This window comes from Rhinopithecus bieti, unplaced genomic scaffold (assembly GCF_001698545.2).
Source record: "Rhinopithecus bieti isolate Rb0 unplaced genomic scaffold, ASM169854v2 scaffold_12484, whole genome shotgun sequence".
Taxonomy (NCBI): Eukaryota; Metazoa; Chordata; class Mammalia; order Primates; family Cercopithecidae; genus Rhinopithecus; species Rhinopithecus bieti.
In genome coordinates, this window is record NW_016807126.1 from 666957 (window position 1) to 684558 (window position 17602).

A 17602-nucleotide genomic window follows, 5' to 3' on the forward strand; every position below is an offset into this window, starting at 1 on the left:
ATGGGCATGGGGCAACTATTGGTGCCTGTGTGGTGCTGGACCGAGGGACATCTATGTGCTTGTCCCCTGTTCACTAAGCCAGGTGAGACACACACACACACACATACACACACACACATAGATAAGCATTTATTTTAGCTCTTCAGCATGAGTATAACCCAATGTGACATTAAGTATCAGGAATGCACAGGGGGCCACTGAAGTCAGGCTGTGCAGGGGCAAGGACATTTATGGTGGGTCCTCAGGGATGTAGAAGGGGTCATAGGAGGAAGGAATAGTGCCATGAAGATATAACTGAGCCCTGAATGGTCCTCAACCTTTGGGTGGCCAAAGGCCCCTTAGAGTCAATGATGACTCCCAAAGAGGCACACGGTTATGCAGGTGGCTCCAGGGAGTCCGAGGGGCCTATAGCCAAGGCATGGACCTTATATATGGCTCTCTGGCTTTTCTTATCTGTCTCTAACTCTTCCTCTCACCAGTTTTGGTCGCTATGTGGGCCATCCCATCTGAAGCATCGTTCCATAGTCCCCTTCCTGATGCTCTTTTCTTTCTTTCATGCATTAATCATAAGCTGCAGTGCATTTGTTAAAGTATTTGTTTACTATTTTTCCCCCTCTACACCTTTGAGGGTGGGTCTCTGCCTCCTTCATGGCCGATCCTCAGCTTCTGTCTGGGTGTCTGGCTCGTGCTTGGAAGGGGTGCAGAAATGAGGGGTCCCCAGGTGCCAGCTCCCTCCCTGGTGATCTTCCAGAACCAACCTACCTTCCTTCCTTCCTTCCTTCCTTCCTTCCTTCCTCCTCCTTCCTTCCTTCCCTCCCTCTCTCTTCTTCCTTCCTTCCTTCCTGCTCCCCTCCCTCCCCCTCCCGTCCCTCCCTCCTCTCCCTCCTTCCTTCCTTCCTTCCTCTTTCTCTCTCCTTCCTTCTTTTATTCAATTCTTTCTTCCTTTCATTCTCTCCTCTCTCTTTTTTTTTCTTGAGACAGGGTCTCACTCTGCCACCGAGGCTGGAGTGCAGTGGTGTGATCATAGCTTACTGTAGCCTCAAACTCCTGGGCTCACATGATCCTCTCACCTCAGCCTCCTGAGTAGCTGGGACTACAGTCATGCACCACCATGCCTGGCTAATTATTTTTATTTTCACAGAGACGGGGTCATGCTTTGTTACTCAGGCTGGTCTCAAATCCCTGATCTCAAATGATTCTCCCATGTCAGCCTCTCAGTGTTGGAATCATAGGCAGGAGCCACTGTGCCTGACTCAGAACTTCCTTTCTAAGGATGTCCACTCTCTTAGCTAGCTTATACCCCTGTGGTGGTGGCCTGCTGCCTTAATGAGGAGTCTAAACCCCTTTGCACAGCCTCCAGGCCTCTTCGTGCCTGCTCCCCTGCCACTCCCTGCCTGTTATTCCAGCTCCCAGCAGGTAGAACTACTGGCTCTTCCCTGAACACACTGCACTCTTCCCAGCTGTCTGCCGTCACTCCACCATCATATCTATTCTCCCACATTGAACACCCCATTCCTTTGCTGCTTGGGGGAAGGCCACTTACCCTCCAAGACCAGCCATGGCCAGCAGCTTATGGAGACATACCCAGACACAAATAGATCTACTATCTCTTCCCACCTCACTTATCCTAGGTAGGTTGTAAGTAGCCCGCCCTTGACAGACCATCCTTTTGCTAGATGGGGGCAAGACTGTGGCTCAGTGTAGGGCATTCCATCACCCCTTTCCCTCACACCTAGCTCAGTACCTGCCCCACATTGGAAGAGTACCTCTCCTCCACTCCACTGCGGTCACTGTTGGGTGAGGAAAAGAATGCAGACAGAAGCTTGGGAGCTTGAGATGGAGAAGCTGGAAGGAAGAGCAATTCATTCTGAGGGGGCAGCTGTAGGAGGTGGGGGCTGTCAGGATAGATTCCTGCAAGAAAGAGTTTCCGGAATGGATGGAAGAGACCATGGACTTGATGAGCATAACAGGGTGATGGAAGTTCAGGCACTAAGAACAGCAAGACCAAAGTCATGGGGTTAGGGTCAGGCTTCCCCAGCCTCCCCAATCAGCCATGAGTCAGCACTGGGAGCACCAAAGATTACAGAGAAAGGCAGGCCAGGCTGTGACCCCTGCCAGGGGGCAGTGGGGCTTGGGGATTCACGAATGTTCCCAGAAATGGCTGTGTGAGCAGTCACATCATCAGCTGTGACTCTGACCTGCCAGGGCAGGGCTGCTCACTCCCACACAGGATGGACGGATAGACAGACGGCTTACACAGGCCTGTAGGGAGGGGCCTGGCTCCATCTGTGTTGACAGAGGGTCAGGAGTAGGAGGAAAGCTCTGTCTCGATTTGGGGGCTGTTTGGTTTGCTGTTGCTATGAAGCAAGCAAGGAAAACATTTGGGAAATCGATCCTTGAGGGGACGAATTTTCACTACATGCAGGAGAAGTAAGACCTCAGGGAGGATGGGTGGGACGAATGCTGAGCAAGTGCACAACAATCCAGGGCCGAGTACACTGCCCGGCACGCAGCAGGTGGCCTCCAGATATTTACCAAAGAATTGCCTCTTTCATGTGTTTCATTAAGAAAACATTTCAGGTGTGGGCACGGATTGCAAACTGAGGAACTCAGAGAGAAAATCCAGAGCACACATTCTTCTTCTGGAAATCAAATTGCTTAGGGATCTACCCTAAAAATGTCAAAAAAATTCAAAACTGTCGGTCAGTTCCTTTACCAAATGCCAAACTCTGCTCTGTAAAGAAATAATGACAAATAATCATAAACTTCCAACTGCCATGACCTCACTGACCTTATTTTGATTTTTGCAGGAGATGCTGGGGCCATCACTCTTTGGAGACTTTAGAGGTAGAACAAAAGCCAGCTTGGCAAATCCAAGTCACTTCCCGGAGGCCACAGAAACAGGAAAGTGGTGAGAAAAGGAGGTCATCAATTGATTTCAACTCGGTTATTTTTTTATTTTTATTTTTTGAGTCGGAGTCTCGCTCTTATCTCCCAAGCTGGAGATCTTGGCTCTCTGCAACCTCTTCCTCCTGAGTTTAAGCGATTCTCCTGCCTCAGCCTCCTGGGTAGCTGGGATTACAGGTGCCTGCCGCCACGCCCGGGTAATTTTTATATTTTTAGTAGAGATGGGGTTTTGCCATCTTGGTCAGTCTGGTCTCGAATTCCTGATCTCTGGTGATCTGCCCACCTCGGCCTCCCAAACTGTTGGGATTATAGGCGTGAGCTACTGCGCCCGGCTCCTTGGTTATTCTTTAGATTGATAGTGTAATAGACAGTGTAAGTATATCTACAAATTCAGAAGGTTAAGAAAGGGTATGCAAGGAAAACCAGTCTGTCCCTCAGTCACATTTTTCACCACCACCCACAAGAAGGCATTGCTATCAATGTATGTATTCCTCCCAAAACATCCAATAAGTGTAGAATCAGTTGTGTACATTCATCTTACTTTTATTGTACATAAACAGTACCACACTCTGTACTTTCTTATTTGTACTTAGCTAGGAGATTTTACTTTTGAATCACTTTACTTAAATTTTAGAGATTTTTCCCTATCAGAAAATCAGAATTGCTCCTTCTTGTTGGTAGCTCTCTATCTTACAGTGGAAGGATGCCCCAGGATTTATGTATCCAGCACCTAGAGATGGGCATTTAGGTTGTTTGCACTGTGGCTTCAGGATAGGGATTGGCTCGTGTATTTTTTCACGTAAGTTTAAAATGATCTCTCACGTCTGTCTCATCATCTGTAGGATAAACAGCTGAGGGTGGCATTGTTAGAGCAGACCGGTCTAGCTCCAGCTTCAGAATTTCAGGACAGTTATTATTTTCACCTGCCCTTACATTTCCTGAAGGGCACAGCAGGGGTCATTTCCTTGAATGTAAGAATGACTGTCGCTTGAGGTGATTCAGCAGTGCTCTACTATTTTAGAGTGTTTTAGCCAGATTACAGAGAAAGGCAGTTACTTAGGGCTTGCTTACGGTAAGCAGGACTGTGTGGGCATCAGAAAAGTGAATTCTAGTTCAGGATGCACTATTATAGCCTCTGTGACTTTGACCTGGCAATATCCTTCCTTCTCTGGCCTCAGTGTTCTCCTCTATAAAGCAAGGGGCTGGACAAGCCACCTCCAATTTCCCAGTTTGGCAACACCACTCCTAAAGGATCTGAAGGGGCAACAGGAGACCCAGGCCTGGAGGTAGGGTAGCCCAGAGCCTGTGCCTGGAATGGGAGGCAAAGATGGTGCCAGGTCGGTGGGAAAATGTGGGGTTTGGGGATCACAGGAGAGGCCAAGGGGCAGGCCTAGAGCGTGGCATGCTCCCTGATCACAGCTCTCCCCTGGAAGGCCATGGAGGGAGTCACGGGGAGAGCCTGCAACTCCTGGAGATAAGCGTGATTCTAACTTTCTCTGAAGGATTTTTTTCTTGTGACTTCTTTCCTGTGAAAGGGAATATCCAATAAATGAGAATTTTAACTAAAGAGAAAACCATTGCATTTGCTACTGATAAATGTCTGGCCTGTGCCTGAAAGTCACAGGTGCCCTGGGATCCTGGCTCCACTGCTGACAAGGCCTTGTTAGACCTTATTAACTGCCCCTCCAAAGAGGAGAAAGGCTCTTGGAGGTAGAGATTGGGGAGCTTGGCAGAGCCCTAGGATGAACTGTGTTTTTTTGTTTTGGGTTGTTTTTGTTTTTTTGCAGGTTGGAGGCTTTTTCCTGCAGAAAGAGAAGCAATTCTGGGCTTTTCCACAGATAACCTGCTAGGGCTTGCAGAGACCCGGATTCTAACCCCATCTCGCCTTTCCTCACGCGGGACCTTGGTTTCTGCATTTGAGAACTGCTGGGTGGGCTGGTGTTACCCAGGAGTTTTTGATTTTTGCAGGAGACGCTTTGCAGGAGATCTCTAGGGCTTTTTCTGTGTCAATTAAAGAGCCTGACCAGCTGGGCCTGGGCTGTCGTTTTAACAAAACAAACGCCATCCCCCTCCCAGCTGAGCACTTGTTAGAACTGGACTTTAACTCAGGGCCTGAACCCCCTAACAACAGGACAAACAGTATGAAATCAAAACCGTTTACCCTCCTCCCACCTGCGGTTTGCGTAGGGCCTTGGGCGCACTAGCAAAACAAACTTATTTTGAACACTCAGCTCCTAGCGTGCCGCGCTGCCAATCATTAACCTCCTGGTGCAAGTGGCGCGGCCTGTGCCCTTTATAAGGCGCGCGCTGTGTCCAGCGAGCATCGGCCACCGCCATCCCATCCAGCGAGCATCTGCCGCCGCGCCGCCGCCACCCGCCCAGAGAGCACTGGCCACCGCTCCACTGTCACTTGTCCAGAGTATGGGCCACCGCCCGCCGCCACCAGCCCAGAGAGCCTCGGCTCCTGTCTGCTGCCCGCGCTTGGAGATGTCAGAGGTCCCCGTTGCTCGCGTCTGGCTGGTACTGTTCCTGCTGACTGTCCAGGTCGGCGTGACAGCCGGCGCTCCGTGGCAGTGCGCGCCCTGCTCCCCCGAGAAGCTCGCTCTCTGCCCGCCGGTGCCCGCCTCGTGCTCGGAGGTCACCCGGTCCGCCGGCTGCGGGTGCTGCCCGATGTGCGCCCTGCCTCTGGGCGCCGCGTGCGGCGTGGCCACTGCACGCTGCGCCCGGGGACTCAGTTGCCGCGCTCTGCCGGGGGAGCAGCAACCCCTGCACGCCCTCACCCGCGGCCAAGGCGCCTGCGTGCAGGAGTCTGACGCCTCCGCTCCCAATACCGAGGCTGCAGGTACCACAGTCCCGCCCCTGCCCCAGTACCTCCTTGCCCACCGGCACCTGCGGTCCCCACTCCCCTAACTACTGGGTGGGGCTGGAGCCGGGCAGGGGCTTGTCCACAATTAGAGCTTGAAACTAGAGCACGTAGTTGGGGAAGGAGCTTGGAGTGGAGACCGATCATTGCATGGTCTTGGCAGGACGTGCCCTGGGAAAAGAAGGAAGATGTTCCAGGGCACACATAGCTTAGTGGAGACTCAAGGAGGAAGCTTGCACTTGGCCCTCGTAGCCCAGTGATCTTTAGATACCCAGACAGCAAGAGTAGAGGGAGGCGGTGGGGCTGCCTCCGCGGTTGGGCTGCCACCCTGGGTCCCCCACCAGTCTCCTTGCCAGCACGTGGGCAGACCCAGTGGCTGGAGCATCCGGGAAGGCCTAAGAAGGGAATCCCTCCTGCTGGCCTCCCCAGGAGGTGTTTGGAATGTCCTTTGTAATATACGTCCTGGATACAGTATGTGCTACCCAGATGTTTACAGAACATAATGTGAGAGTTGAGGCTAAAAGCTTCACTTCCATTCATTGCCATAGAAAAACAATGTTTGATGTGTATGTTGCCCCCTAAGAACATGACAATCAGGTTCTTTCCTGGATTTAAGCAGGCATTTGTTTGTAGCGGGAAGTGGAGGAAATGCCTCTTTCTCTACTCCAGCCCCTATCTCCTCATCTGGGCTGCTTGCACGTCCTGTGCCATTCTGGGAGGAATCAGGACTTCCATACCCTGATAGGGTGTTAGAGTGAGTGTGTGAGAGTCAGTGACCCTTCCAAGGAGGGAACAGGGTTTTCCTGCGATTCTCTGCCCTTTAGAGGAAATGAAAGGGAGTCCTCTCACTGATCCTCAAGGAGAGGAATTTCCACAGGGGGTCCCTTATAGCTGGTTTTCTGATTCTGTTCATGCACCTTTGGACTCTATCTGCAAGATCCTCTTGGCACGAGGGTGGGTTGGCGTTGTTGCAGAGAAGTCCCTTAGGATGTGGGAAGGCAGGGGTCCCAAAATAGAAGAGGGTAGTACTTTGGGTCAGGAGAGCTGCATTCTAGACTCCTCTTCTAGATGAACTGTACCATTCATTCAGGGATATTAGTAAAATCCCCATTTTAAGGATGGGGAAGCTGAGGTTACAAGGCTCCCCACTAATGCAGTTAGGAATTGAACTCTAATCCTGGCTTCTTTAGGGTTGTTCTCAGCCTCAGCAAATGCGTTTGTTGCTCTGCTCCTCTGCTGCTTTAAAAGCAGAAACGTGGGGCATCCTTGCCAGTCCCCAAAACTTACTATTGTCAGGAACAGAGCTGGCATTGCTGTTGTCATTCCTCTTCCTGGAAACCATGACAAGGTCCTTTACGGTGAGAGTCAGTGAAAATCGGGTTAAGGAATGTGGCCATCCTCATGATCCAGACTGGTTTTGAGGGAAGGAAGTGATCTTGTGGGGGCCCAGAGGTACAGATGCTTTGAGAGGGCTCATGGGGTCTGCAATGTTTCCTTTCCAGAGGCAGGGAGCCCTGAAAGCCCAGAGAGCACAGAGATAACTGAGGAGGAGCTCCTGGATAATTTCCATCTGATGGCCCCTTCTGAAGAGGATCATTCCATTCTTTGGGATGCCATCAGTACCTATGATGGTTCAAAGGCTCTCCATGTCACCAACATCAAAAAATGGAAGGTGAGGCCCAGCAGGTGGGTGGTGGGAACTCTCCTGTCAGAGGCTGTAGCTTGAGTCAGCTGTGACAAGCAGACCTGGTCCACTCCTTCCTGGTCCTGATGTCCTGGAAAGAAATGCTTTCCCCCCAAACCTAGTGGCCATTTCTCAGCTAAACTTTCTCAAGCTGTGAACACAAGGACTTTCAGGAGAGATGCCTACTGGATGCAAAGAAAATGTAGTTCCTGATAATAGGTTACTTCATGTCTCTGAACTCCTCTCAATAAGGGTGTCAGAACATTGAATTACATTATTCCAAAACGTAGTACAAGGCCCTGACTGCTTTCACCTCCATTGTATCATTTGCTTCCCTTTAAACAATTGTCATAAAATAGACATAAAATTTACTGTTTTAACTATTTTGAAGCATAGGTTTCTATGGCATTAAGTAATATACATCATTAACTATTTTAAAGCATAGATTTCTGTGGCATTAAGTAACAATAAGTAATGCACGTTATTCTGCAACCACCACCAATATCTACCTTCAGAATTTTCATCTTCCCAAACATCAACTCCCCATTATCTTAATTAATGTCTGTTTTGAATTCTACCACTTGAGGGCGACAGAGAATCAAAGTCGGAGTGACTTGATTTGAGAAAAAAAATTACTTCCACAAACATGCCCACCCAGAAAAAGGGAGGATTAAACCATTTTCTCAACACTTTGGAATTTAATCTGAGAATAATGATAAATGGAGGAAAGTTAATTCTTAAATTATCCAAATGAATGCCTTAATCCTCATTTGATTTAGTTTATGTAAAATAACCTTGTAGATTGCAGAGGAAAGTTATTCAAAATCTAGAAATCTCTTCTGCTAAATTCTTAATTAAGAGCTATGCCCACTCTTCTTCTAACCAGACAGCAGGTGCCAAAAGTATTCAGTAGGTGGCAGGAGGAGTTGGGAAGAGTTTTGTGGTGTTGGTGAGGTTCTTGCCTGGGGATGTCTCTGTGCAGGTGTTGAGAGAGTGCTTGGTGAGGGAGAGAATGGTGTTCTTGTTCTTTATCTGAACAACTCAAGACAGACTAACCACAGGTGGGAAAAAGAGGCCCAGCAGGAGCACATCACGTGACACCTAGTCGCAGGTCCCCATGGCCAGATCATAGGGCCACTCCTGCTTCTACAAAACCTCTTCCATCTGTCATTGTCTAAGCTGATAATTCACTGTGTCTTGTTAGATATCCTAATGTAAAGTTATTCTCTTAGGAGCCCTGCCGAATAGAACTCTACAGAGTTGTAGAGAGTTTATCCAAGGCACAGGAGACATCAGGAGAAGAAATTTCCAAATTTTACCTGCCAAACTGCAACAAGAATGGATTTTATCACAGCAGACAGGTAGGTGGCCTTGCCAGTGTGTGTCGTCAGGGTGAAAGGGACTCCTGCCCTATATTCCTGCCAAGCCATGGTCATTCATGGCAAAGAATGTCCCCTCCAAAGTAGACACCAGAACTGGTTGTCTTGAGCCAGATCCACCCCTCTGGGAACCTGGAACATCTAGGCAAAGATAGCCTATTGAACAGGTCAATGTGTCACCGCCAGAGGAGGAAAACCTGTACTGGACCAGGGGCCCTGGGGCTAAGCCTGAGCTCCATCACTCAGCAAGCCAATAGCTATGGAAGACTTTCCTAGGCTCCATAATGCTTGGATCTCAGGTTCCTCACTTATACAAAAGAGTAAGGGAACATACTTAACATAGAAAAGCAAGTATCTATTTGTACAGCTTTATCACTGTTTTCTCTCTGAATTGTCTAATAAAACACAACAACATTTTTGTGGCTTGCCAGATAATAAATGAAATCAAACAGACCAAGATTTCATGTTGAGTTTCAGGCCTCAGTGAAGTACAGGTTCTGTAGATTTTATTGAGAGAAACTGAGGACTAGGCCCTGCTTCACAGGCAATGAACAGTGGGGTACACATGAGACATGTTCCCTCTGGGTTGGGCTCCCCTGACATTGAGCTATGAAGCAGACAGCTGTGCACACGCTGCGCTGTTTAACACACGTGAGAAGTCATTATTGCATGTGCCACTCAGTCACTGTCTCTATTTTATCATGAGAACCAGGAGGGTGTGAGATTTGCTGGCATCATTGGCAGCTGGTTTCACAGCCAGGACTATTGGCTTGGCTCTGCAGTGCTTGGCTGCACTGAAAAAAGGACCAGCTATGGCTCTACATTCCCGTCAGCTTGTCATCTGCTGATCTTGACCTTGGTCTTGTCTTTGCAGTGTGAGACATCCCTGGCTGGAGAGGAGAGGCTCTGCTGGTGCGTCTACCCTTGGAATGGGAAGAGGATCCCAGGGTCTCCAGAGATCAGGGGAGACCCCAACTGCCAGACGTATTTTAATGTACAAAACTGAAAACAGATGAAATAATGTTCTGTCACGTGAAATATTTAAGTATATAGTATATTTATACTGTAGAACACACACACTTATATATATGTATATGTATATATATAAAACTACTTTTTATACTCCATATATGACTTGATACATAAAGCTGTTAGTTTATTTATTCACTGTAAGTTTATTTTTTCTACACAGTAAAAACTTGTACTATGTTAATAACTTGTACTATGTCAACTTGTATATCATGAAACACTTCTCATCATATTGTATGTAAGTAATTGCATTTCTGCTCTTCCAAAGCTCCTGCATCTGTTTTAAAGAGCATGGAAAATACTGCCTAGAAAATGCAAAATGAAGTAAGAGGGAGTCATTTTTCAGGTAGTTTAATGCAGGACGGTTAACTTGTATATTCCACCATTCACACTTGATATACATGTGTAGGAAAAGTTAAAGTGTTGATTATGTAATCAAAACCTGTGGTGATGTTGCCACCGGTTAAAATGTACACTGGATATGTTGTTAAACACGTGTCTATAATGGAAATATTTACAATAAATATTCTGCATGGAAATACTGTTATGTCTGTGGATGTTTATTTAGTGGTATTATCTTTGTTTCTGAAATCCCTTTGTCCTTCACCCTCACCTTCCTTATACATTTTGTGCTTTTGTGATATCAAGATGGTGTTTTGGGTCCGCAGAGCCCCTTGTCCCAATTACCCTAGATCTTGCCCCGGCTGCCGCAGGGTTTCCACTTCCCAGTGGCATTGGGACCTTCCTCCTCTGCCCCGGCAGGCTGGGCATTCCTGTGTCCCACCTCTCCATTAGTCCCCAACCTCCCCAGGGTCCTTAGCCTCTTCCTCTTGGTTTGGTTTGTCCCTTCCATTCAACTTATAAATAGGAACATGGTTTCTTTCCTCTTAAACACAAGACAGAGTGCTTCCTTGTTTTGCTCCCTAGCCTTTCCCTTGCTTGCCCTCCCTTCCTGCTAGCCTCCTTCTTCCACAGGGCTCCCAGCATCCTTTTGTCACTTCTGTTTCCATGACTGAACCCTGATTGCAGCTCTCTTTTCTGCTCCTCAGAGCTCTTCTTCCTTAACACTGTGCCCTGCTTGGTGTGCCCAACGCTACCCCTCCTAATTCTTGAGCACCCTATTGATTGCTGCTTTCCTCCCCTCCACATCCCTCCACATCTTTCCTGGCACCTTGCGCATCCCAGGGGATTCCGTCCTGGTCTGTTGGCTGCCTCCAGCCCTGTCTCCTGGACTCCCCCTGCTCTTTGTCGGGGGGAAAGCCCACACTTCTCCTTGCCCCAGGCCACCTCTTGGAGGCTGCTTCTCTCATCTGTGGGGCTGGAGGCCTCCCTGACATTCTGATTTTTCCTGGAGCTCCAGCTCCCTATCTTGGGTCTCCCGTTTAACCCTACAACCCCACAGCTGCCAGGCTGCCATCCTCTCTGCCATGCCCATAGGGCTGGTCTGTAAACTCAGCACTCAGACTCATCAAGAGGAGCAGCCAGACTGATGTGGGACAGGGACAGACTGATAGCTGCAGCCCAGGACCAGGAGGTCTGTTCATTTGCTCAGGTAATGAAACCACATCTGGCACAGCAGCTGCAATTGGAGTCACCACTCCATTAAGCTTATAATAATTCACTGTTATTCTCCAAGATCCTTCTGTCTTCTGCACAGGCCAAATAGCAGAGTTCAATGGGGTTGTGGTGAGAATTACCACTCCTGCATCTTTCAAGTCCTTGATGGTGGCACTAATTTCTGCCATCTCTCTGGGAATGCAATATTGTTTCTGAACTGATCAGTGTCAGTTCAGAGCCAGTACCCTGTAGTTCCTGAAAGGTCTGATTACTTCCTTTCCCTCAATCCACAATTGCCCTGGTGAAAGCCTCTAGGTCCCTTTGGAGAAGACTGGGAGAAATATTTGCAACAGTGTACTGGGGTCATTTCTCAAGGAGGCCCAGCCTCCCCTTCATTCCAGGGGTTCTGGGTCTATAAACTGGCCTGAGAATTGACTGAGATGCCAAGACCCTCTGCTTTTATGATTCAAATTAGATTTTTGTTCACTTGTCCTTGAACTTTCCTGCTTATATAAGTCAATAGCAATTTAGTAGGTTTCCTATCAGTTTCACTTCTAGGAATGTCATGATCAAGTAGCCAACACTATAGATCCACAGGAGCCTGACTATTCTGAGTGCTGCCTTGGCTCTGCTGTCTGTTAGAGTAACTGCACCTACCTTGCCTTTGTTGGTTGAGTGCCTCCACTTGGTCTCTGCCACCCTTGGGATCTCATTACTTCCATTGCATTTATGTTTCCCAATTCATCAGCTGTGGTTCCCACTGTACGGTCTGGCCTACACAGAAGAGCAATGCCAGAGCTCTTCTACTATGCTGAGGCTCCCCTCACAAATGTATTCTTCATGGTCAAGGTACAAGGTGTGCCGTTTGGACCTGCCCATGGTGGGTAAGAAGGTCTTAAATAACAAATTCTTTCTAATTCAATTCCTTAGACATTCCTTCTAGTGTCCCTAAGCCTTTGAGTTCATTTCTACTATAAATCAAGGCAGATCTTGCAGTTCAAGATCTTTTGGTCTATGCTACCTTTTGGTCTATGTTTCAGCCAAGTAACTAAATAAACTGTTGGAGCCGTTTCTAGCTTCCTGAATTGCAACCTTAAACACAGAATCTCTGCTTAGTAAGCCTATATCAATAAATTCAGCCTGATCCAACTTTTTGTTCCTTTCACTATTACCCCACACTTCTAATATCAATTCCAACACATATTCCCTGCATTTCTATCTATATATATTAGAAAACTCAAGTAGTTCTTTAGGAATGTGGTGTGCCTCCTCGTGGGTTACATTTTGTACTTTTAGGGGTTATGGAACCTGGTCTAGAACCAAAGAAGGGTGGTAGGGGTGAGTCCTGAGGAGAAGCAATATTGTCTTGCATGGCAACTGCCTCAGGGGAGGCCATTACAGTATCCTCAGGCAACACAAAGTTTATCCCTTCAGATGGGGGTGGAGAGTCTGCTTCTACTGGAAAAGAAAACTCAGCAGAAATTAGTGTCTCTATGTTTCCACCTTTATCAGGATCTTCCCATACGTCTCTATTCCAACTTTCAGGATCCCATTCTTTCCCTATCAATGCCCTCACTTTAACAGAAAGCACTTTAAAAGTGGAGGCTGGCAATTCAATTTTTGTTGTAAGTCAGTCACTCACAGGGTTTCGTTTTCGCCAGTCCTGGTCGTGGAGCTACAGGAGACAAGGGACTCCTTCCGAGTAGATATCTAAGCTTTCAGGTCATTTATATAGTGCTTGAGCTGGGAATTTGAATCCCTGAGCTCCTCCTTTTCTTTCCCCACTTTATCCAGCTTAATTAGAAACAACCAGCCAATGTCATTACACTTGTTTGTTAGACAAAAATGTTTGAAGATACTATATACATAGTCACCCAGATCCTTGCCTCTTACAAGCATTTGAGAATATCCAATGGTAATATTTTGTGTATCTCTGCTGCAACATTATGCCGTGGACTATCAGTATTCTCTTTATTACTGGAAATATAGTTATTAGTGTCTTTAAATATAATCAAAATAGGTAGCCAATTCCAGAAATCCCAGAACCAATTCAGAAAACTCACCCTTAAGATTGAGTTCCTTATAAATATCATTTGACCCAGCTATCCCATTACTGGGTATATACCCAAAGGATTATAAATCATGCTGCTATAAAGACACATGCACATGTATGTGTATTGCAGCACTATTCACAATAGCAAAGACTTGGAACCAACCCAAATGTCCATCAATGACAGACTGGATTAAGAAAATGTGGCACATATACACCATGGAATACTATGCAGCCATAAAGAAGGATGATTTCATGTCCTTTGTAGGGACATGGATGCAGCTGGAAACCATCATTCTCAGCAAACTATCACAAGGACAGAAAACCAAACACCACATGTTCTCACTCATAGGTGGGAATTGAACAATGAGAACACTTGGACACAGGAAGGGGAACATCACACACTGGGGCCTGTTGTGGGGTGCGGGGAGTGGGGAGGGATAGCATTAGGAGATATACCTAATGTAAATGACGAGTTAATGGGTGCAGCACACCAATATGGCACATGTATACATACGTAACAAACCTGCACGTTGTACACATGTACCCTAGACCATAAAGTATAAAAAAAAGATTGAGTTCCTGCAAATGCCATTATTTCATCCCTTTTTGTTATTGAGCAGTATTTCATGGCATACATATACCACATTTTCTTTATCTACTTGTTGATTGAAGGGCTGTAAACTCAGCACTCAGACTCATCATTTGGGCTGGTTCCCTATTTTTGCAATTGCGCATTGTGCTGCTATAACTTAGATAAAATTGGAGACCATTATTATAAGTGAAGTAACTCAGGAATGGAAAACCAAATATTGTATGTTCTCACTCATAAGTGGGAGCTAAGCTATGAGGACACAAAGGCATAAAAATGATACAATGGACTTTGGGAACACAGGGGAAAGGGCAGGAGGGGAGTGAGGGACAAAAGACTACACATTGGGTACAGGGTACACGGCTCAGGTGATGGGTGTACCAAAATCTCAGAAATCACAACTAAAGAACTTATTCATGTAAACGAACACCATCTGTTCCCCAGAATCTATTGAAATAATAAATAAATAAGTAAATAAACAAATAAATAAATACTTTGAAATCTAAAAAAAAAGATTGAGTTCCTTTAGAACCACTCCAGGTACTAAAATCTGTATTAGTCAGGATTTTCTGGAGAAACCAAACTGATGAGATGTGAATATAGAGAGATTTATTTTAAAGAATTGGCTCATGCAATTACGGAGCTGGGAAGTCCAAAATCTACAGGGTGTGTCAGCAGGCTGGAGACCCAGCAGGGAGCCACTGCTGCGGTTAGAATGCAAAGGCAGTTTGCCAGCAGAATTCCTTGTTGCTTGGTCAGTCTTTTGTTCTATTTAGGACTCCAATTGATTGGATGATGCCCACCCCCATTACGGAGGGACATCTGTCTTACTCAAAGTCCACCAATCTAAATGTTAACCTCATCCAAGAACACCCTCACAGAAACATCCAGAATAATGTTTGACCCCATTTTTGTCATTGTGGTGCAACCAAGTTGACACATAAAATTAACTATCACAACCAGTTATAATTTCCACTAAATAAATACAATCGATATGTAAGAGAGGACAGAAAATTAAATTATATGAAACGCTCAATTAAAACCAGAGTTGGTAGAAAAAGAGGAAGAAAAATGAACAAATAATAGTTCAATGAATAGAAGACATTTACAAATGTGGTTGGCTTTAACAAAATATATCAGTACTCCCTTTAAACGTACTACATGTCCCAACTAAAATAAAGAGGTTGTCTGTGTGCTTTAAAAAATGAAAAATAAAATCAACATACATGTTGTTCATAAGATTCCTACTTAAAATAAAATGACACTATAGGTTAAGAGTAAGGAGATGGAAAAATATATATTACCCGAAATCTAATTACAAGAGTAGAATTAGCTATGTTAATTACAGACAAAGAAAACTTCAGAACAAAGACAATTATCAGCATTAAAGCGAGGCATTGCATAATGAAACAGATGTCAATTATCCAGAAGACACAATCACCCTTAATGTGTGTGTGTCTAATAACAGAACATCAAAATATGTGAGGTTAAAACAAGTAGGACTGCAAAAGAAATAGATAAATCTGCTACTATAGTTGGAGACTTCAACACCCTTCTATCAAAAATGGACAGATCTAGCAGGCAGAAAATCAGCAAGGGCATCGTTGAACTCAACAGCATCATCAATCAAGGATATAATGAACATCTTTGGATGACTTAATCCAACAACATCCAACAACAGTAGAATACACATTCTTCTCGAGATTGCATGGAATAGTCATCAAGATAGACCACATCCTGGGCCATAAAACACATCTCAACACATTAAAAAAATAGAAATAATAACAATGTCTGCTCTCAGATCACAATGGAATTAAACTAGAAATCAGTAACAGAAAGAAAGATAGCTAGAAAATCCCAAAATATTTGGAGATTAAACAATACATTTTAAGTAACACATGGGTTAAAAAAGAAGTCTCAAGGGAAATTAAAAACTATTTTTAGCTAAATGAAAATTAAAATACAATTTATCAAAACCCGTGCGATGCAGCTAAAGTAGTGCTTACAGGGAAATTTATAGCACTAAATACATGTAGAAATTAAGAAAGATCTAAAATCAATCATTTAAACCTCCACCTTAGGAAACTAGAGAATGAAGAGCAATTCAAGCCTAAGGCATGCATAAAGAATAAAATAAAGCAACCATCAATAAAATCCAAACCGGAAAAACAATAGAGAAAATCAATGAAACCAAATATGGTTATTTGAAAACATTAATAAAATTGATAAACCAGTAGCTAGACTAACCAAGAAAAATAAAAGATGCATTTTACCTACATCAGAAATAAAAGAGAGGCCATCAGTTCTAGTACCATGAGCATTAGAAGGATAATAAAGAAACACTATGAAAACCTTACACCCACAAATTTGATAGCATAGATGTAATGGACTAATTCCTTGAGAACACAAACTACCAAAACTCACACAAGGAGAAATAAATACCTACATAGAATGATATTTATTAAAAATTAAATCAATAATTAGTTTTCCAAAAATAAAGCACTAACCCCAGATTGTTTCACTGGTGAATTCTACCGAACATTTAAGGGAGAAATCATATCAACGCTCCACAATCTCTTTCTCAAAATAGATACAAATTAACACTTAACTCATTTTATGAGGTCAGTATTACCTTAATACAAAAACCAGATAGAGACATTAAAAGAAATTAAAACTACAGATCAATATCTCTCATCAACATAGGTGCAAAAATTCTTGAGAAAATGTTATCTAATCATATCCAATAATGTATAAAAAGAATACTATATCACCAAGATATAATGCTAAGATCCAGATTATAGTAAGATTGCTAGTAGTTTTACATTGGTTCTGCAGTGGAAAACCACAGGCTGAAAACATTCAGATTTTAGCTTTGTTTGTGTAGGAGCATTAGGGCTGTGGTGGCATTTCCTCTTTCTTCTCTTTTCTTCCTTGTCTCCCTCCCTTCCTTCTATAAAAATTATCTTAGTTACAGTACTGTTATATGAGAAAAATACATTTACAGTAGAAATAGAAAACAAAGAATTTCTCATAGACAGTCATTACATAGATACCAATTATGTGTATTTATATATGGTATTTTAAAATGTCATGACAAGAAGAAAGAAAAATTTTAGAAAATAAAATTAATTTCATAAGTCTTGTTATATTGTACTTAAGAATACTTGACTAAATGTTTGAAAAATCATGGTGAAACTCAGAGACTCACGTTAACAATTGTCCTTAAGGCCTTTGGTTGAAAGCTTTAGACTTTACCGAGGCTACTTTGAAAACCATTGCTCTACTTCTCTTAATAATTCTTTGGCTTCCACAGGAAGCATGTGCACTCACACCTTGCCTTTCTCTTGCTGCTTCTTTGGCCAAGACAATAGATTTTGCACAACTCCAGGGGGCATCTTTCATGTTGTGTTCTATGGGCTCCAGGATAGGGCATTCACAGGGACTACAATGTGAGTTGTGTCCCCAGCATGGTTCAGGGGCTGAGTACCACTGCTGAGTAGGAAGGATGCTGTCAGCTTTAGTCCCTCCATCTGGAAGGGGC

General features: G+C 44.8%; 1 protein-coding gene across 1 annotated transcript; it reads left to right on the forward strand.

Annotated features, from left to right (window-relative positions):
• The first annotated feature begins 5065 nt into the window (after nucleotides 1–5065).
• IGFBP1 (insulin like growth factor binding protein 1) lies at nucleotides 5066–10403 on the forward strand. Its single transcript, XM_017880310.1, has 4 exons — nucleotides 5066–5749; nucleotides 7273–7442; nucleotides 8687–8815; nucleotides 9708–10403. The coding sequence occupies exons 1-4, from the start codon at nucleotides 5329–5331 to the stop codon at nucleotides 9837–9839; spliced, it is 852 nt and encodes a 283-aa protein (XP_017735799.1). The 5' UTR covers nucleotides 5066–5328; the 3' UTR covers nucleotides 9840–10403.
• Nucleotides 10404–17602: the final 7199 nt, after the last annotated feature.